General features: G+C 38.9%; 2 protein-coding genes and 1 long non-coding RNA gene across 3 annotated transcripts; all 3 read left to right on the top strand.

Annotated features, from left to right (window-relative positions):
* Nucleotides 1-672: 672 nt before the first annotated feature.
* LOC100709847 (olfactory receptor 11A1-like) lies at nt 673-7,080 on the top strand. The gene is made up of 2 exons (XM_019367197.1): nt 673-1,852; nt 6,937-7,080. Exons 1-2 carry the CDS (start codon nt 947-949, stop codon nt 7,078-7,080), a joined length of 1,050 nt encoding a protein of 349 aa, XP_019222742.1. The 5' UTR covers nt 673-946.
* Nucleotides 7,081-8,776: 1,696 nt separating this feature from the next.
* LOC100710114 (olfactory receptor 142-like) lies at nt 8,777-9,754 on the top strand. The gene has a single exon (XM_003460001.3). The coding sequence runs from the start codon at nt 8,777-8,779 to the stop codon at nt 9,752-9,754; it is 978 nt and encodes a 325-aa protein (XP_003460049.3).
* A 9,380-nt stretch (nt 9,755-19,134) lies between these two features.
* On the top strand, nt 19,135-19,458 carry LOC112842108 (uncharacterized). The gene is made up of 3 exons (XR_003213746.1): nt 19,135-19,186; nt 19,286-19,348; nt 19,443-19,458. It is a non-coding gene; the product is annotated as an uncharacterized LOC112842108 (long non-coding RNA).
* Nucleotides 19,459-21,135: the final 1,677 nt, after the last annotated feature.

Here is a 21,135-nt window from a genome sequence, read left to right on the forward strand (position 1 = left end):
TCAGTCTGCGCTAAAGGCAGAACTAGCAACTGAAAAGAACCCTGAGCTGGCGACTGAACAAGAGACTGAGCTGATGACCTGAGTGATGGTAGTGGTGGGAGTTTCCTGTTTTTTTTTTGTCATTTTTTGTAATATTTTAAGGCTACTTGGTTATGTTAAGGATTATTCTATAATATCTGAGTTGTTCTTCCAGTATTGTTTAGTAGATTTCCCCTTGTGTCTCACTATGCAGTGAGTGGCTGGTGGAGTGCCTGATTTACTGTGTAGATAGCAAAGAGCAGCAGTAAACAGGAAGAGTATGGAGGATTCAGAACAGTGCAAGTGCTCACAACCAGATAATGGGATTTACAGGGAGTTGTTAGAAAAATAGGATCATCTTTGTAAACACAAGAACATAACATTGGTGGGAGATTTTCTTGGCCTCCTTCCTGGGATTTCCTGAATCCCCTTTGTCCTTTTAAAAACAGTAATAGTATGCAGTCTTAAACATGAGTGTTAGATAATGAGCTCTGCCTCCTGCTGTGGGTGTCAGCCGAGGTTAGAAGATGCAGCATCAAATTTTCAGGTCAATGACAGCAGAAGATCAGCTCATGTAATGATTTCATCCAAGACTTTGTTGTAATCATTAGAAATACTTTTGATAAGGGAACGATAAGTTTGGCTTATGTTTAACTTTTATTGTCTTTCTTCATTCTACGCATGTGCTCAGTGATGACACTTTAAACCAAACTGTGCTCGTGTAACAGATTTATGTTTCATCTAGGTCCAGCTTCTCATTGAAAATGTATATAAAATAAGTTTGGAGCTTGTTTCTTCTGAACTTATTTATCATCATTAGGTTTGATGAGCCAATTGTACAGGCAGCAGATCTGTGAGATGTTTGAAAGATAAAAAAAACAAACATATTTTTAGGTGAACCATTCAGTTATCGTGAATCCAAAGAACAATGACGATAAACACCACACAGGTCTCATATTTCACCCTTGCTGGATATTTTGACACAGGACGTGTAACTTACTTGTGCTTCATTGTTATTCTTGCTTTGTATATTTTCATTGTAGGTTCCAACGTCCTGCTGATTGTGGTTATCTGTGTGAACAGAAGCTTACATGAACCTATGTACCTGTTTCTGTGCAGCCTGTTTGTGAATGAGCTGTATGGTAGTACAGGGCTGTTTCCGTTCCTCCTGCTTCAGATCCTCTCTGATGTTCACACTGTTTCTGCTTCATTTTGTTTCTTGCAGATCTTCTGTTTTTATGCTTATGGAAGTATCGAGTTTAGTAACTTGGCTGTTATTTCTTATGACAGATATCTTGCCATCTGCTGTCCTCTGCGATATCACACATGTATGAGTTCTAGTAAGGTATCCGTGCTCATTGCACTAACATGGCTGTTGACTTTTCTTGCAGTAGGTGTTTTAATTTCTCTGAGTGCTCCTCTGCAATTGTGTGGGAACATCATTAACAAAGTGTACTGTGACAACTACTCCATTGTTAAACTGGCCTGTTCTGACACTAAAGTCAATAACATCTATGGAATACTTTACACGCTCACTTTAGTTGTTCTGGTAACTTTAATTTTTTACACCTACATGAGGATCCTTAAAGTCTGTTTTTCTGGATCCAAACAGACGAGACACAAAGCCATCAGCACCTGCACGCCTCACCTCGCCTCACTGCTCAACTTTTCATGTGGTGCTTTTTTTGAAATTATACAAAACAGATTTGATATGAGACAGCTCCCAAATATGTTGCGTATTTTTTTATCAATATATTGGCTGACGTGCCAACCACTCTTCAGTCCTGTAATCTATGGGCTAAATCTGACCAAAATCCGAGTCTCATGTAAAAATGTAATTGGTAGAATGAAGGTTTTTACACTTTGTCACAAATTAAACTTTAAAATATAGTATTCAGTTAAAACTATGTGTTTGTGCTTTATTGACCAAATATTTGGCAGTTGAATTTCTCCAGATTCAATTCTGGAGAAGATTAAATATGTCTTCATGTCAGAATCAAGATTCATCCTTTTTGTCTTTTTCGTTCCTTCTTTTTTGTTTTCCCGATCCATCTCTTTTCTGATTTGAATTTAGCCTCAAGCTGACAGGTTTACAAGGACTGCTGCAGCATCTTATTATAATGAAATCTTATGAGAAATGATATAATAAAGAATTGTCTGAACTGGTATTGTTTTTGGTCTTAATGTGTCTGAAATGAGAAGTCATTGTGCCATCACTTAGTTCATTGTTTAATATAATTGTATTTAAAAGCTTTAGGTCAGCCTGAAGGGTACAAGATCATTTTTTGCAGTCAGGTGTTAGTTAGGGCTAATGGTACAGCTGATTTGGTGCACAGATAAAGTTTTAATGCCAGTTTCTTTGCCTTTTAGATTTAATAAATGTAAGTTAGTAAACAGGTTTTTCTCTTTATCCCTTTACAGAGGTGATTTCTTCCATTTTATAAAAGCCTACTTGTGCCTGAAATTTCTGCAAACCAACAGATTAAAGAGTCATTTACTTTCTTCCAGTAACCAGCAGAAATGGAAGTGAGAACATATCCATCTGCTCTGTTCTGGTTATCCTTATGAAGGTCGCTGGAACCTGTCACAGCTGCCATAGGGTGTGGGGTGCTACTATGTTGTCAGACCCAAAGGACACAGCATTTATCCTGGATATGGAAAAATATGTACGTGTGTGTGTGTGTGTGTGTGTGTGTGTGTGTGTGTGTGTGTGTGTGTGTGTGATTTACATTGCTGTGCTTGAGAGCCACCATCTACCGGAACCAAATTCCTTGTATGTGTCTGCACATATATTTGGCCAATAAACACGATTCTGATTCTGATATTAAACTAAGCAGCTGCTGCCATAGTTGGAAACTGGAATTGGCTGGGCTGCACAATGAATTCTGGGATAAGTTGGGCTTTCCACTCCATAGAACTAGTTGCAGACCACGGAAAATTGCATATTTGCTTACAATCATCAGATGATAGCCTTATTCCTGCTTCTTTTCGCCATTTTCAAAATTGGATTCTGGTGTTGACAGGGCCTTACATTTATTGTAGTCCCATACTTGTTGATACCTTAAAAAAATCCTTCTGTTCAAGATCATAATTTTCTCTCAGTGTGTGGAAACTATGTATTACTCTTTTGTGGGTGAAACAGAGGTAAGTTTTAAGCCCTATTTAAATCCAGGATTCAAGTCTTTTATTTGTTCTGTTAGAGGGAAATTTTGCATCATAAGCACACATCTGAAAAAATGCAACATACCACATCCCACTCAGTTTGACCACTCCCCATCATCTTTTTTAGTGTGTGGTTTCTCCAAGAGTTTTTTTAAAAAAAATTAAAAAAAACTGTTCCCTATCAGCAATTGTGGTTTTGGTAACATTCTAAATTCTAATTCCTTTCACCTGGCTTCATAGCCTCTATTGCACGAGTGCTGTAAAGGGATCAGTTGTGCAGCATGAAATTCATCTTCACCCCCCTTAACCCTTGTATGGTGTTCGTATTTTTGTTACTCAGCCAGTGTTCATGGGTCTGGTGGACCCGCTAGAGTTTTGGCTTTCCAATTAACACTATCAAACAATTTTATGTTAAATTACTCAACAGATGTTTACTTTATCCCAATTACGAGCCATGTCAACAGCAAACATGGTTAATTTTTTCCTTTTACCTTTGTTCGATCACATTTATGAATTAATGTGCTTCTCGTTTTTTGTCAATAAAATGTTATAAAAAAAATAAAATCAGTTCTAATCAAGTGTACATATCCTTATACCATATTTTGCAGGTTTTGATGGTATATACTGCCTAAAGGGGCAACGGCCTCTAAATGGCATGGGTCTCACAGACCCGAACACCATACAAGGGTTAAAAGAACTATTATCTACCTTTAATGACATGGTGAAAGACTCGAGAGCCACTTTTTTCTCTAAACTACTTGCAGCAGGAAAAAGAAATCCTAAAGTTGTCTTCGATAGAGTGAGTAGCATCATCTCCCCCCAAACGCCGTTTACACCTGTCTTTTCAGATAAGGACTGTAGTGACTTTTTAAGATTTTTTTCAAGATACAATTAGTGGTCTAAGAGGTAACATAACTCCCTTAGATAACCCCTTCAACCATGATCTTCCACAGTCCATATTTATGGAATCTTTCCACCCAGTTTCTTTAAAAGATCTATCGGAAATACTGACCCAAATGAAACCCTCAACGAGTTCAGTTGATGTCCTACCTACTTCTTTATTTTGCAAAGTTTTTGACACCATCGGGCCCTCTGTGGTCATGCTGATAAACTGTTCCCTGATGTCTGGCTCTGTCCCCAGGTGCTTTAAACAGCGGGTTATTCAACCTCTGCTGAAAAAACCTAACCTGGATCCGACACTTCAGTCAAGCTACAGTCCTACCTAAAAACTTCCTTTCATCTCTAAAATTTTAGAAAAGGTCATTTGGTTACAAGTAAAGAAAGCACTGGAGAAGCATAACATTCTTGATAACTTTCAATCAGGTTTTAGAAAGTTACACTCCACAGAAACAGCTCTCCTGAAAGTCACAAATGACCTTTTGATGGCCGCAGACTGGGGTGATTACTCGGTCATTGTTCTTCTGGACCTTAGATCAGCCTTTGATACCATTCAAAGTCAAAGTCAAAGTCAGTTTTATTTGTCAATTTCTTCAGATGTACTTGCCATACAAAGGAATTGAAATTACGTTTCACGCTTTCCCATGCGTAGACATTGACAACAATAAAGTGCAGATGCACAACATTTAGGTAACATATAACAAGACAGGACCTGACATATAATAAAGTGTTCCAACAGTGTGCAAAGTTGTGTGCTAGTCTACTTGAGGTAGTTCCAGGTTGTGGTTGGTAAGTGATTTAAATGCAGCATAGGACTGTAGCAGCAGTAATAGTAATATAAATAGTATAAATAGTGCTAAAAAAATACTAAAAATATATAGCAGCAGGTGTGTGCAATTTCAATGCAGAGGTAGTGGAGTGTGTGTGTGCGTGTGTGTGTGTGTGTGGGGGGGGGTAGAGTCCAGTCTGTCTTCCTATGGTTCTGCCAATCTGGTGGTTCTGCTAGCTGGGAGCCGTGAGGGGAGAGAGTTCAGCAATCTCACAGCCTGGTGGATGAAGCTGTTGGTGAGCCTGGTAGTGCGGGAGCGGAGACTTCTGTATCTTTTTCCGGAGGGCAGGAGGCTGAACAGACAGTGCGCGGGGTGGGTTGCATCGTTGATAATTGTGATGGCTTTGCGGGTAAGGCGGGTGGTGTAGATGTCTTGCAGGGAGGGGAGTGGTACACCAACTATCCTCTCAGCTGTTCTCACAATGCGTTGTAGAGCTTTCCTGTTATAGTCAGTGCAGCTACCGCCCCACACAGTGATGCAGCTGGAAAGGATGCTTTCAATGGTTCCTCTGTAGAATTGATCATCAGATCTTAATACATCGCTTAAATCATATGGTAGGGATATCTGGATCTTTCCTACAGTGGTTCACCTAATTTCTGGCGGATAGAACACTTTTAGTTTCAATGGGAAACTTCCGATCAGCTGTAGCTAAATTTTCATGTGGAGTCCCACAAGGTTCGGTTTTAAGCCCCCTGTTATTTTCACTATATATTCTTCCTTTAGGCCATATCATTAGCAGTTTCAAAATTATTTCCTACCATCTGTATGCAGACGATATCCAATTATCCAGTCTCTTTTAAACCCTAGGTATTGGACGAGTTATCCACTCTAATTGACTGTCTTAAGGAAATTAATGTTTGGATGACAAAAATTTTTTCCAGCTGAACACAGACAAGACTGAATGCTTAATTCTAGCTCCAGAGAATATCAAGCCCCAAATTAGTCAACATCGGGGTGCCTTTTCATCCTCGATAAAAGTTACTGCTCGGAATCTTGGAATAATTTTTGATCAATCTCTGTCTTTTGACTGTGACCCGCTCCCGCTTTTTCCTCCAAGAAATATTGCCATACTTCGGACTACTGTCTCCAAAGCTGAACTGAAGATGCTTGTCCACGCCTTCATCTCCTCCCGGTTAGCCTATTGCAATGCACTCTTTTCCTGTCTGTCTAAGGCTTCATTAAATTGCCTCCAAGCAGTCCAAAATGCTGCAGCAAGCCTTTTAACCCACAGTAATAAATTTTCCCATATCACTCCTATGTTAAAATCCTTGCACTGGCTTCCGGTTGGGTACAGATATAAGTTTAAAATCCTCACCTTTACGTTTATGTCTTTACAAGGTGAGGCCCCCACCTATATCACTGAGCTTCTCCAAGCCTACTCTCCAAAGCGGATTCTTAGATCCACTGATAGTGGTCTTCTGTTTATTCCACGGACCCGTTTGGAAATGAAGGGGGATCGTGCTTTTTAAGCTTTGAGTAATGTTCGTGTGTAATATGTTGTTTTATTTGATATTTATACTGTCCTATTGCTTTGTTTGATATGCTTTTATACTTCCTTTATATTGTTATATTGTTTGTTTGACATGCCCTTCATTCCCATTCTTGTCTTAAAAAGTGCTATATAAATACATTTTACTTATTTTACTGGAGACCTTCACTCAGTCTGTCCATTTCTACATTAAGTGCTGTGTAGAGAATGTGACAGTGACCAAAACCATTTGGGTTTTTCCTAACTGAAAACCTTGGATGACGAGTGAAGGTTCTGATCAGAACTCATAAGTCAGCCTTCAGGCTGAGGGACAGTTCTCTGTACATCACTGCCAGAGCCAACCTTAGGAGAGGCATCAAACAGAAGGCCTATAAGGGGCCTTCACCAGGTGTGGAGAGGCATCCAAGCCTTAACTAACTGCAAAAGACAGAGCCCCCAACAGCAGCCTCAGACTTGCAGAGGAGCTCAGTACCTTCTTTGCTCGGTTTGAGACAACCCCTCGCCCACATCTCCTGACCCCCCACTACCCCACCTACCCAGTGCAACCCGAGCAGTGACCCCAGGGGAGCTGCCCGTCCTGACGGCATCCCAGGGGCTGTGGTTAAAGCCTGCTTGGACCAACTGGCAGGGATTCTTACCAGGCTGTTCAACCTCTCCCTAACTCATGCCACAGTTCTCACCTGAGGGCCTCCACCATGTTTCCCATCCCCAAAAGACTGACATAGACAGCCTCAATAACTACTGACCTATCCGGTCTTTAAGGCTGACGTCATTAGCCATGTCTGGGCCCAAACTCCGCTGCAGATCCCAAAGTCAAACGATCACAAAACTATCTAAATTCTTTCATCTGTAATAAAATGATCAGCGTGGCTGCTTTACCACGTGTAACGATTACGTTGAACATCCAGGCATCCATGAAAACAGGGTTTGTGAAATTTAACAGAGAAGTTAGCAGGGAGTTAGCTCACTAGCGTCCATCTAAATATAATATACCAAGTTCTGACTGAGAGATTTCTGAAACAAATTAAGATGAACAGCTCTGCTTTCACTTCCGACATAAATGAAGACAGGAAAGTAAACAGCAGAGACATTTGTAGGGTTACTGAAGTTGGGCTAGCTGCTATATAATGATGTGCTACGTGATCGCTAGTGACACAGCTATGTTAGCATAGCATAAACAGTGAGGCTGGAGGGCTAGCGCTAACAAATGGAGGACTTTTTTCCACTGGATAAAAGTTAATGTGAGGGTTCCCAGTGGTTAGGGATAAATACACTCGGATGGCAGGATGGTGTAAACTGACCAAACTTAAGTCAGGAGAACAACTGGGATAATCCATCCACAATACGAGGTTAGTCATTAATACACTGCTGCATGGGCTGGGCTGTAGTTACATTGTAGGGGTTTAAACCTTAACTGAGTTTTAAAATGATTAGTGGTAATAAAAAACCGAGACAGGCCGACAGTGATCAGTGACTGTTACTAGGGGCTTGTTGAGATTAAATAGAACAAGATACAAAACATTAAAACACATTAAAAACACAACAGCCTTATGAAATGCAGAGTACTTTGGGCCCTTTGGAAGCAGGATTCATCACGTCATCACTTATAGACTGGGTAGGCCTCACGTCTGTAGACATGAAGTAAATGGTAAATGGCCTGTATTTGTATAGCGCTTTACTTAGTCCCTAAGGACCCCAAAGCACTTTACACATCCAGTCATCCACCCATTCACACACACATTCACACACTGGTGATGGCAAGCTACATTGTAGCCACAGCCACCCTGGGGCGCACTGACAGGCTGCCGGACACTGGCGCCACCGGGCCCTCTGACCACCACCAGTAGGCAACGGGTGAAGTGTCTTGCCCAAGGACACAACGACCGAGACTGTCAGAGCTGGGGCACTGATAGTCTCTGACATTGCCAAAAACATCATTGACTGCCCTCTAACACCCCTGGATGTCATCGCCTGATCCTCCTGTCTCAGGAAAATTACGTCCATGTTTGCTATTTATTGCTGATGTCTGTACTATTTATATATATTTTTTCACTCCTGTACAGTTGGCATGGGGCAACCAAGATAATAAAGTACTATTCTATTCGATTCGATTCTAACAAAAGACAAATATTCATTTTTCTAAAAGCCCATTTGGGTTTTTGAAACCACTAGTTTGAAATCTTTTTTCTGAGTCAGTGTCATGTAGTGTGTCCCCTGATAATGACGTTATACTGCTGCAGTGAAAAGGATAAAACAAGAAGTGATTCAGTGCAGTTGGGAGGGACTTACAATCAGGCCACTGTTGGGTGATTCTCATCCTTAAATGTAACTCAGTTTGTGCACAGTTTAAGTGATGTATGGTAAAATCAAAAAGAGGATCATGATGAACTCTTCACAGGTTTCATATTTCACACTCACTGCCTACCTCGACAGCGGGGCTTTGAAATATTTATATTTCACAGTTGTTGTGTTTTTATATATTGTTATTGTTACTGCCAACGTCCTGCTGATTGTGGTTATCTGTGTGAACAGAAGCTTACATGAACCTATGTACATGTTTCTGTGCAGCCTGTTTGTGAATGAGCTGTATGGTAGTACAGGGCTGTTTCCGTTCCTCCTGCTTCAGATCCTCTCTGATGTTCACACTGTTTCTGCTCCTCTGTGCTTCCTGCAGATCTTCTGTCTGTACACATATGCAAATTTGCAGCTCAGTAACTTAGCCATCATGTCTTACGACAGATATCTTGCAATATGTTGTCCTCTTCATTATCACACACGTATGAGTTCTAGTAAGGTATCCATGCTCATTGCTCTAATGTGGCTGTCTCCTTTTCTTGCAATCAGTGTTGTAATTTCTCTGAGTGCTCCTCTGCAGCTGTGTGGGAACATCATAAACAAAGTTTACTGTGATAACAACTCAATAGTTAAACTGGCCTGTTCTGACACCACAGCCAATAACGTCTATGGAGTACTTGGTGCTATTTTCATAACCATATCCTCTGTCTCTCTGATTCTCTACACCTACATGAGGATCCTGAAAGTCTGTTTTTCTGGATCCAAACAGACCCGACAGAAAGCCATCAGCACCTGCACGCCTCATCTCGCTTCTCTGCTCAACTTTTCATGCGGTTCCTTCTTTGAAACTGCACAAAATAGATCCAACATGAACCACGTCCCAAATATGTTGCGTACTCTATTATCATTATACTGGCTCATATGCCCACCGCTCTTTAATCCTTTACTTTATGGACTAAATCTGACCAAAATCCGGATCATATGTAAAGGTCTAATCTTTGTAAAATGCCGATGCTTGATGTTGAAATTTAGACAGGGCAGTGCATTAGTAAAGAGGAAATGAGAGTAAGAGCGTTGTGGGCTGCTGGCTCATGCTCAATTTACCGTTGAGAGTTTATGAAAATAAAGCCATCTCTTATTATCGCTTTATTTATCATAACGTACTATTAATTTATTGTTTAAATCCTTTGATCATTTGCTGTCATGTCAGCTACCATAAAGACGCCTGCATACAGACTGAATCTGAACAAAACTGAAACAAATGCAAACTTTAACCTGTAATTCTTTGCTAAAAGATATATCGGTACTTTAGTCATTAAATATCATCCAGTTCATTTTCCCTGTGATCTCAGTTTTTAAATTTTTTTTTTTCTTTTCCTGAATTTTCTGAGTTTAAGACTTTGAAGTGTGTCACATCTTGTTTAAGAAATCACTGTGAACTTTGCTGAAAGTGTTTCACTCTTTGATTGTTTTCAGTTCTGTTGCTCCTGATGATCATTTCATTTTGCTACTATTGTCAAACACAATGTTTGATTAATTATTTTTTATGAATAAAGTTTTGTTGTAACTATTGGCATGAAAGCAAAAGCAGAATTACATTTTACTTTCGATTTGTAGCTCAAATGCAATTATATTTAAAGCAGTATCATTGGTAAGCAGCTACTAGGCCTAATAATTTAAGTTTTATTCAGTCATCACAAATTACACATATTGCTCTTTAGTTTGAAGCCTAATCTTGAAAGTAGAGATAGTGTCTGTCTCCTGAATCCAAACTGGGAGCTGGTTCCACAGAAGAGGGGCCTGAAAACTGAAGGCTCTGCCTCCCATTCTACTTTTAAATACTCTACATTGAAAAAAATAATCAGTGGGACATAAAAAAAAAAAAAAAACATGAAAAAAATATTGTAATCGGTTGCACGAAATTAAGTTATGTTTGGTTAACCTTAGTTTTTTATGTTATACCTGCACACATTTTTCTGGTTACATGAACATGACTTTTTTATGTTGGTGTTATGTTTTTCATTCCGGGCAAATATTTATAGAAACCACTTGTTTATCAGACATGAACTTTTTGTGTTAATTGTATTGGACTACTATGTGTTATATTGACAAGGTTCTTTTATGGTAAGCTTATTTTATTTTATAACAAATTTCTAATATATAATATATAATCTAATATATAATTGAGTGTTCAATAAATAAAACTAAATTAAGGCTGATCTTACTGTATGTACTGTACACTTTCTCTTCAATCAAAGAAATAAGCAAAACATTTTTGAACAATGACCTGTATTTTTAAAAATACTACACAGTTGTAACAATGGACTTTCAATTCAGGCTTCCAAAATATACATGATTCATATTTGTACAATGCATCTCTTGAAAAACATTCCACAACATTCCTCAAAGTTATCTGCTGTAACCTGAATTCAACATTGTGGCCTTATGACATCACGCTTATGTAAAAGATTGTTTTTTAAATGTAAGAGCCATAAGGTAATATGGCAATAGGGGTGTAATTATTGAAATGACACAAAGAAGAGACTTAAAATAACATTATAACCCACAGGCACAAAACCAAGAGACCTAAACTGATTAGTATTGGCTTGCTTCTATCACTAAACATCACAATCACTAATACTAGACCATGCAATCTGTTTGTAGTGGTGCACCTTGGGAAAAAAATTGCAAACTAGTGAAATTGGTGCAAGGCACCATTTCCATTGAGAAAAATGGACATTCAAAGTTTGATTTTTTTTCAAAAGAGCCATGGCTTGAAAAGTGAACACTGAACACTGCAGTAATAAAGGCCCCAAGTTGAAAAGTGCCAGAAAAATAAGTTTCACTATGTACTGCAACTTTACCAGTGCTGGCTTAAAAGAAAGGATGGTCCATATTCGAAGAGGTAAACCTGTTGTTCCCACATCATAACTGGAAAACTGTTCAATCGTACAGTCTGGTCCTGAAAACCTGGGCCTTCTTTGAAAGGCTGTTCCTTTTGAGCTCCATAACCAGTTTCTATAATACCTCGAAGGTATACTTTTCCAGTGGGTAGGTGAGGTTCAAAGTGTACATTAGTCCAAACAGCATTGCAGCTGCTAGGGTATAGTTATCCAAATCCTGCCAGACTCTCTGGCCTTCAAGGACTATCCCGATGTCCTCAGGGCTGCCATTGGTATCTCTTGACTTTATGATGTAAATTCCCATGGTTGTTTCCTTATTAGATCGTTGGATAATGGCTTCATCTGCGGCCTAGAAAATGCAGAAATCCAAAATTTAATTAAACAGAACACAGGTCAAAGAACATTATACCAAATCTTATTTTAATCTGTGTCACTATTCCAAAAAATGTTAACATTAACACATTAGGTGAACAAAAATGGATTCATTACAGCATGTGATTTGAGTCCTCAGAATGCTTAAAAAGGTAATGCATTTCTGAAGTGAAATCTCCATGCAAAGAAGCAGAATACTGTCAGAGCATAGAGAGGTGTTCAACTATGAACTCCACACATAGTTCTAATGCAGGTAAAAGAAAAAAAAAACGCACCCATGGTAAATTGTGAATATCCCAGGTGATTTTCAACATACTCCTGGCATAGAGTGACAAGCAGCATTTTGTTAAAATTATTATTTTCCCTAAAGTGTATACACAAATTTTTTTTTTCTTACCTGGGCCGTGGGCTCCAGAATGTTCTGAAGTCTTCTTCCTATTTGTCCTCCTCGCCTTTTGAAGACCTTTATTAGTTTGTCAGATAGCACATCTATCTGCGAGAGTAATCTGGACTGCAGTGGCATGGTGGTAATGCGCTTAAACTCTGCATTTATCTAAAAAGAGAAGTTGTCACATAAAAATGCTGTCAAAATCTCAGATCTCACAAGGTTACATCCACACAAAGTTGTTATTTTTGTCATATTACAATTTATTAGCTATGGGTCCCATGTTGCTGAGCAGTTCCATAGTTGCCCTTACTTCCATACCACCCAAAGCCTGTTTGCAACCACAGCAGTTGCCTCCTTCTGGCCATTTTGCAGTTCTGAAAATGACCCAGAAACTACATCTATTAGTGTCATATACACATCAAGGTCTTTCATTAATACTTAGTTAAATTAATTAATTTGACCTTTCCAGAAAATTTACCTTACAGAATGAGAGATAACATATGCAAATCTTCACTAGTAAATAAAATAATGTTATTAAAACCTTAACTGTAACACCTCTACGTAACAGCGCTAGAGAATTGTTCTGAAGCAACACCAATCTGCCCTTCAGCAGGGATAAGCACCATATATCGATACAGAAAAAATAAATTTAACATATTTATATTGTCTTTTTTTTTTATCTCTTTAAGCCCTCCTCTCAGTCTCTCTATAAATCAGTTAAAATAATTTGTTGGGTTTTTGTGTGTCTTTAACATGTTATCAGTACATTACATTCACTGCCCCAGAACATGAAATAAAGCCCCACGTCATGCACTTCCTCTCCTAATGAGTACTGCATAGGTGTCATGCCCTAAATAAACCGACTTTAGTGAAGCCCCCCCCGAACACACACACACACACACACACACACACACACACACAGAGCCCACCCCATGGCAAACTAGCTTGTTTAACTGTTTAACTAAAACATTTTAGGTACAACCAGTTAACTAAATGGACACAAGTTTGTTAGTCTGTATTCACTGAGAAAAAACAAGCGAATGTGACTGAGTAGTAATAAGGTGGCACTAGTTCAAAATGGCGGCCAACCAAACCAGCCAGGTCCTGGGGTTATGCGAGTTCATGTGTGGAAACACACAGGGCGTCGGTGGGGTCATATGAGTTCATGTGTTTTTAACTTAATTTAATCAAACCATAGGGTTTTTAATTAAACTATTTTTTGTCACTTTGGTGTGTCTCAACATTCATTTATGCAGACATATGTGTCCTTAAGAGCAATTCTTTGTTTTTGCGTGTAGGGGTGGAAGCTGTTTTGCTTCACAGTGCTCCACAAAGCCCGAATGCTTTTTATTTACATCTAGTCAAAAGTGTTGGTAATAGTGTTTTAATCACACTAATTTTGTGATTCTGACAATGTCTCAGCAGGCAGTGATGCAAGTATTTTATTTTATAAACCACTCAAATGGGAATTTCTTCTGAATGGACAGTGTCAGTCTGTTCACAAGTCTTTCATTTAATCAAACCACTAGTTTTAATTTAACTAGTTTTTACGCATCTACTGGGGTTTCTTTCACTGGTTGATGCGATCATTTTATTTAAAAATCGGGATTTCGGAATGTTGATCCAAAAGGGAGATGGAGCCAGCTAGTTTTTTTCAACACCGTAAATGGTCACAAATAACATACAGTCCTTTAGAAAATAAATGCTATAAGCAGGCAGTATCACTCTTTTAAACTAATTGTGTTTTAATCACACTCATTTTGTGATTCTGACAATGTCTCCTCATGCAGTGATCCATGCCTTTTATTTTAAAAATGGCATAAACGGGAATTTCTTCTGTACGGGTAATTTCAGCTTGTTCACAAGCGTTTCATTTAATCAAACCACTAGTTTTAATCTAACTAGTTTTACGCATGTACTGGGGTTTCTTTCACGGGTTGATGCGATCATCTTATTTAAAAATCGGGATTTCGGAATGTTGAACTAAGACGGAGACAGAGCCAGCTAGTTTTTAACACAGTAAATGGTCACAAATAACATTCAGCCCCTTTAGAAAATAGAAGCTATTGGACTACTTCTAAAACACGTTGCACACGATGTCACCTTTTCCCCCAAAGCAACCAGTATCGCTCTTTTCAAACTAATCCTGTTTTAATCACACTCATTTTGTGATTCTGATGTCACAGCATGCGGCGATGCATGCCTTTTATTTTAAAAATGGATCAAACGGGCATTTCTTCCGTAAGGGGTTTCATGGTTTCAGAGTAGATTTTAACACAACAGATGGTTGCAAATAACATTCAGCCCTTTAGAAAATAAACGCTGCAGTGATACTTCAAAACCAGTCACACAGACCCGCTCCGTCTTTTCAACAGCCGATTAATTGTTTGAAATTGTTCAGGATTGCAAAAGCCCACTGCTGGTATCATTTAATTGTTGTGATTCCTTCGGAAAAGGTAAAAGCTGACAGGTGTACCAGGCGAGCCGGTGTTGTGCCCAAAAGTGATTGTCTGCCAGAAACTGATTGCCGTCCGCGGGAGCGCGCGCAGCTGCTTAAAGCTGCAGCGCCCGGATTACTTGCGTTGCCAGCTACTTCCGTGCAACTGATATAACGTGGGGGGGAAAAAAACCCCAAACACATTTATGCCTTTATTATTAGGCAAAGGTATGCATTTATGGAACTTTAACGTTTCTTGTAACCGAATTATGACGCTTATCAGAAGGTTGCTTTCAGTGTGTAGCACAGTCACGAATGACTACACGCATCACGATGGAATAATTAATGCCTACAGGTTTAGTATGTCTACTCTCGTTGTTCATATTTGTCATAAGACAGTCGAATAGCAGTTAAAACAATAAAGACTTATTGTGCCAGCATCACCATGACTCTTTCTTGTTTGTTCAGAATAACGACTGAGAACATGGCATTTTAGCGCTACCAAAAAGTGATTGTGGCCTATAACTTGTCACTGAAACAATATTTCGGTTTCAAACTTGTTGGATATATTCCAGAAGGGTTACATGTGACATATTATATCTCAAAAACTCTCCAAGAACTGCTGAATAACTTGTACAGGAACAATAAAACTGATAATATGCAATTTCCAACCTGCCAAAAAGTGATTGTGGACTATAACTTGTCACTGAAACAATATTTCTGCTTCAAACTTGGCGGATGTCATTCAGAAGGGTCATATGTCAAATATTACAACCCAAACAGTCCCTTAGAACTGCTGGATAACCTTTAAGGGAAGATTAACATTGATAATATGCCATTTTCAGCCTGCCAAAAAGTGATTGTGGCCTATAACTTGTCACTGAAACAATGTGTCTGCTTCAAACTTGGTGGATGTCATTCAGAAGGGTCCTATGTGACATATTATATCTCAAACAGTCCATTAGAACTGCTGAAAAACTTTTAAAATAACATTAATACCGATAATATGTCATTTTCAACCTGCCAAAAAGTGATTGTGGCCTATATCTTGTCACTGAAACAATATTTCTGCATCAAACCTGTTGGGTATCATCCAAAAGGGTTATATGTGACACACTGTATCTCAAACAGTCTCTAAGGACTGTTGAATAACTTTTAAAGGACCATTAATACCCATAATATGCCATTTTAAGCCTGCCCAAAAGTGATTGTGGCCTATATCTTGTCACTGAAATACTATTTCTGCTTTAAACTTGCTGCATGTCGTTCTGAAGGCTCATATGTGACATATCATATCCCAAACAGTCTCTAAAAAATGCTGAATAACTTTTAAAGGAACATAAACATTGATAACATGCCATTTTCAGCCTGCCAAAAAGTGATTGCCGCCTATAACTTGTCACTGAAAAAATATTTCTGCTTCAAACTTGACTGATATCATTCAGAAGGATCATATGTGACACATTCTGTTGCAAATTTAAATCAAGCCTTTATTGGACAGCGCAAAAAATGTCAAATTTCAAATATAATACAAAAAAACGATAATGGCCAAATGGAAACAGCTGGGAGGAGATATGCATAAACAAATTCGGAACAATAAGTAATAATAAAGAGAAAACAAAAGGTAAAAAATTGTAATTCCAATACAGCACTTATTAATTGAAACTAAAACCAAAAAAATAAAATAACAATAATATCCAATTAAAGAACAAACCACCAATTGAAATAAACTAACAAATATACCAAAAACATTGGGTATAGCGGAAGCTGAACACCAGTAAACCATGAAACAACATCAAAGCTGAATTTTAATGTTGTTAACAATACAGAAGCACACACAGCAACACAAACATAAATGAAAGAATAAATAAATAAACAACTAATAAGTATTATAGGAGACAGTTATTCAGCATTTCTTAGAGACTGTTTTGGATATGATGTGTCACATATGATTCTTTTGGATGATACCCAACAGGTTTGATGCAGAAATATTGTTTCAGTGACAAGATATAGGCCACAATCACTTTTTGGCAGGTTGAAAATGACATATTATCGGTATTAATGTTATTTTAAAAGTTTTTCAGCAGTTCTAATGGACTGTTTGAGATATAATATGTCACATAGGACCCTTCTGAATGACATCCACCAAGTTTGAAGCAGACACATTGTTTCAGTGACAAGTTATAGGCCACAATCACTTTTTGGCAGGCTGAAAATGGCACATTATGGGTATTATTGTTCTTTAACAGTTATTCAGCATTTCTTAGAGACTGATTGGGATATAATGTGTCACATATGATCCTTCTGAATGATATCAGTCAAGTTTGAAGCAGAAATATTGTTTCAGTGACAAGATATAGGCGGCAATCACTTTTTGGCAGGCTGAAAATGGCATTTTATCAGTTTTATTGTTCTCTTAAAGGTTATCTAGCAATTCTAAGGGACTGTTTGAGATATAATATGTCACATATGTCCCTTCTGAATGACTTCCAGCAAGTTTGAAGCAGAAATATTGTTTCAGTGACAAGTTAGAGACCACAATCACTTTTTGGCAGGTTGAAAATTGCATATTGTCAGTTTTATTGTTCCCTTAATGTTTATTTACCAGTTCTGAGGGACTGTTTGAGATGTAATATTTGACATATGACCCTTCTGAATGACATCCACCAAGTTTGAAGCAGAAATATTGTTTCAGTGGCAAGTTATAGTCCACAATCACTTTTTGGCAGGCTGAAAATGGCATATTGTGGGTATTAATGGTCCTTTAAAAGTTATTCAACAGTCCTTAGAGACTGTTTGAGATATAATGTGTCACATATAACCCTTCTGAATGATACCCAACAAGTTTGATGCAGAAATATTGTTTCAGTGACAAGATATAGGCCACAATCACTTTTTGGCAGGTTGAAAATGACATATTATCGGTATTAATGTTATTTTAAAAGTTTTTCAGCAGTTCTAATGGACTGTTTGAGATATAATATGTCACATAGGACCCTTCTGAATGACATCCACCAAGTTTGAAGCAGAAACATTGTTTCAGTGACAAGATACAGGCCACAATCACTTTTTGGCAGGCTGAAAATGGCATATTATCAATGTTAATGTTCCTTTAAAGGTTATCCAGCAGTTCTAAGGGACTGTTTGAGATGTAATATTTGACATATGACCCTTCTGAATGACATCCGCCAAGTTTGAAGCAGAAATATTGTTTCAGTGACAAGTTATAGTCCACAATCACTTTTTGGCAGGTTGGAAATTGCATATTGTCAGTTTTATTGTTCCTGTACAAGTTATTCAGCAGTTCTAATGGACTGTTTGAGATATAATATGTCACATGTAACCCTTCTGGAATATATCCAACAAGTTTGAAACCGAAATATTGTTTCAGTGACAAGTTATAGGCCACAATCACTTTTTGGTAGCGCTAAAATGCCATGTTCTCAGTCGTTATTCTGAACAAACAAGAAAGAGTCATGGTGATGCTGGCACAATAGGTCTTTATTTTTTTAACTACTATTCGACAGTCTTATAACAAATATGAACAACGAGAGTAGACATACTAAACCTGTAGGCATTAATTATTCCATCGTGATGCGTGTAGTCATTCGTGACTGCGCTACACACTGAAAGCAACCTTCTGATAAGCGTCATAATTCGGTTACAAGAAACGTTAAAGTTCCATAAATGCATACCTTTGCCTAATAATAAAGGCATAAATGTGTTTGGGGTTTTTTTCCCCCCCACGTTATATCAGTTGCACGGAAGTAGCTGGCAACGCAAGTAATCCGGGCGCTGCAGCTTTAAGCAGCTGCGCGCGCTCCCGCGGACGGCAATCAGTTTCTGGCAGACAATCACTTTTGGGCACAACACCGGGACCCGCCTATTGTTTAAAGTGGATGGTATCAGCTCTTTTTGTAATTCCTTAGGAATAGGTAAAAGCCCCAGGTGTAGCAGTCGGGCGGGAACCCCGCCTATTGTCTGAAGTATCGGCTCGTTTGTAATTCCTTGAGAAGACAAAAGCCCTAAAGGGTCTCATTTAAATTGATTGGAGACATACCTTCTTTTTGGAAACACCCATCCTATATAAAACAAGCTCAGAGTCCGAAACCCTTAGCCATTTACCCGTCAAGATTGCTGCAGAGCACACCATTTTCTTTGAGATCATCAAAACTAACATCGTTCTTCATAACATGGACATCGTAAACGGTAAGTAAAACAAAACCTATTATTGTATTTTTAAAAAGGTGTTATGTTAACATATTATAGGATATTTAAACATTTTTTTCCTAAAACAAAAGCTTAATTTTTAGGAGTTCGGGAGAACGGCACAGGACCCGTTTCTTTAGAAACGGGCGCTTTTACAGCTGGAACTAGTTCTCTAACAGGCACAAGGTGTGTACAGAATTACGCGATTTTTAAACGTATGTACGTTTTAAAGTTGCGATTGTTTTAAATTATGTAATAACAATGTTTTTCTTTGATTTGTTCCAGGGTTAACAAACTGAGCAGGAAAACATTCAGACGCCCTGACCACAGAGCCCAACCTTACATCAGGTGTGTATACAACGGGATTTTTTTTTTATTTTTTTTTTTTAAAGGGGTTTAAACAATTACAAATGTTCTAAAACCGACCGTTTTACACATGCAGAGCCACGCCAGAGAACTGTATGTGTGGAGAACCAGGGCCGTCCGGAATAACGCACACTACAAGGTAAGCATAGGCATATATAAATTAGATAAAAAGAGATAGAGAGGGAGACACACTTATTCTGTTTGAAATGGGTACATGTATAAATGTTTTAACACATGTCTATCTTCACAGACTGCAGCACAGTACCCCTCCTCATAATGACCAGGACACCGAACGATCCCAAACGTTTTTGGAATGTTTAAGCAGTATCGACCTCCCAGAACAACAAAAACCCGGAGCTTCATGCAACAGTGGAGTCAGAACCGATCTTCATCAGCGGCCCTGCAACAACACCGAGTGACTGGCTGCCTCGCAATTTCTCTGATGTTTTTGACTACAGTATATCAGATTTCGATCTAGTTCATATACCCACCACCCCAGAATGTGTCAGAAATAGCGACGATTCACACATAGATTTTGAAGAAGACGGCATAACAGACTCTCAAATATCAGCGGCATATGATCCTTACATGAATGTTGCAGACGGTCAGCCTGCTGAACAGAGTCATACAGCTTCAATAGTTGATAAATTATGTTTGATTGAAGCTAGCCTCAAACAATACCACCAAGAGGCACAGATACAAAGGCAAGAGTTTACCAAATTCATAAACAAAGTGTGTAGTACATTAGACACCATCTGCAGCAAAATTTCAAGTCCCTGACTTTTAAAATCCAGACCATGGACCCTCCAAATAAATTATTTAAACATAATAACGGAACCTCCACTCCTGTTAGATGTTTTGACTTAGAGACTTTTATGCAGTGGGCTGAACAAACAAATAACAAATTAGATGCTATTATTGCTAGACTTAATAGTGTGCCTGCATCATCCTCATCTGATACACATCCTTGTCAGACTGTTCCTACGCCTGCTATTGCTGCTGGGGCTATTATTGTTAACAATGCAGATTGTCCAGTCGCTGTTGCTCGGTCCGCTGTTGTTACTGATGCTAACCGTATTGCTGTTGCTGCTGTTGCTATTGAGCCTGTTACCACATCTACTAATACTTCTGTTACACATGCGTGTCCGGGCGCCGCTGCTGATGGTGCAACACCACACACCCCCTCAATCATTGCAAATTTCTCACAACCAGATACTGCAGTAATCGAGCCTGTTGTGCAGTCAGGGTCTGGCAGGCGCTCTCAGCCAGACATTAGAGAGATACCTAATTTTAATGCTCGTGAATTGTATGAGCACATTGATTTTAGGGGTATAAGTCTCGATCACCCAGAACAAGTGCCTGCGCGAGTGCTTAGCCAATGTGATAGACAGAGCTGTAGCTGGATCTCAACAGGGCAGCGTTCTAAACGTGGTCCTGCGTGGCCCCTCGCTGGCTTCAGATGTTCAGGCTGTTTTAAACGCTGATGATCGGTATGATCCGGAGCTGTTTCTCGATCAAATTGCACAAGTTATGCAGATGTAGCCGGATGGGCTACTCGCCTTTCTTTTCTCTCTCGCTCACTCTACTGCTCTCTCCTGCGCTCGCTCTCTCCTGCGCTCGCTCTCACTGCGCAACTACGCTAATTAGGAACCCACCTGTATATTGATTACAGGGTGGTGTTTACCTGTATAAAGGGAAGCCGGTTTTTCTTGTTGGATCATTCCTCCCGAGCTTCTGGTGCGACACAGCAGTAAATGCTGGCCTATCGG

Source organism: Oreochromis niloticus, linkage group LG14 (genome assembly GCF_001858045.2).
Source record: "Oreochromis niloticus isolate F11D_XX linkage group LG14, O_niloticus_UMD_NMBU, whole genome shotgun sequence".
Classification (NCBI taxonomy): Eukaryota; Metazoa; Chordata; class Actinopteri; order Cichliformes; family Cichlidae; genus Oreochromis; species Oreochromis niloticus.

Coding starts and splice junctions, on each gene's coding strand:
- LOC100709847 (XM_019367197.1), top strand. CDS start 947: ATGACGATAAACACCACACAGGTCTCATATTTCACCCTTGCTGGATAT. Junction 1,853..6,936: donor TCCGAGTCTCATGTAAAAAT/GTAATTGGTAGA, acceptor CCACCTACCCAG/TGCAACCCGAGCAGTGACCC.
- LOC100710114 (XM_003460001.3), top strand. CDS start 8,777: ATGATGAACTCTTCACAGGTTTCATATTTCACACTCACTGCCTACCTC.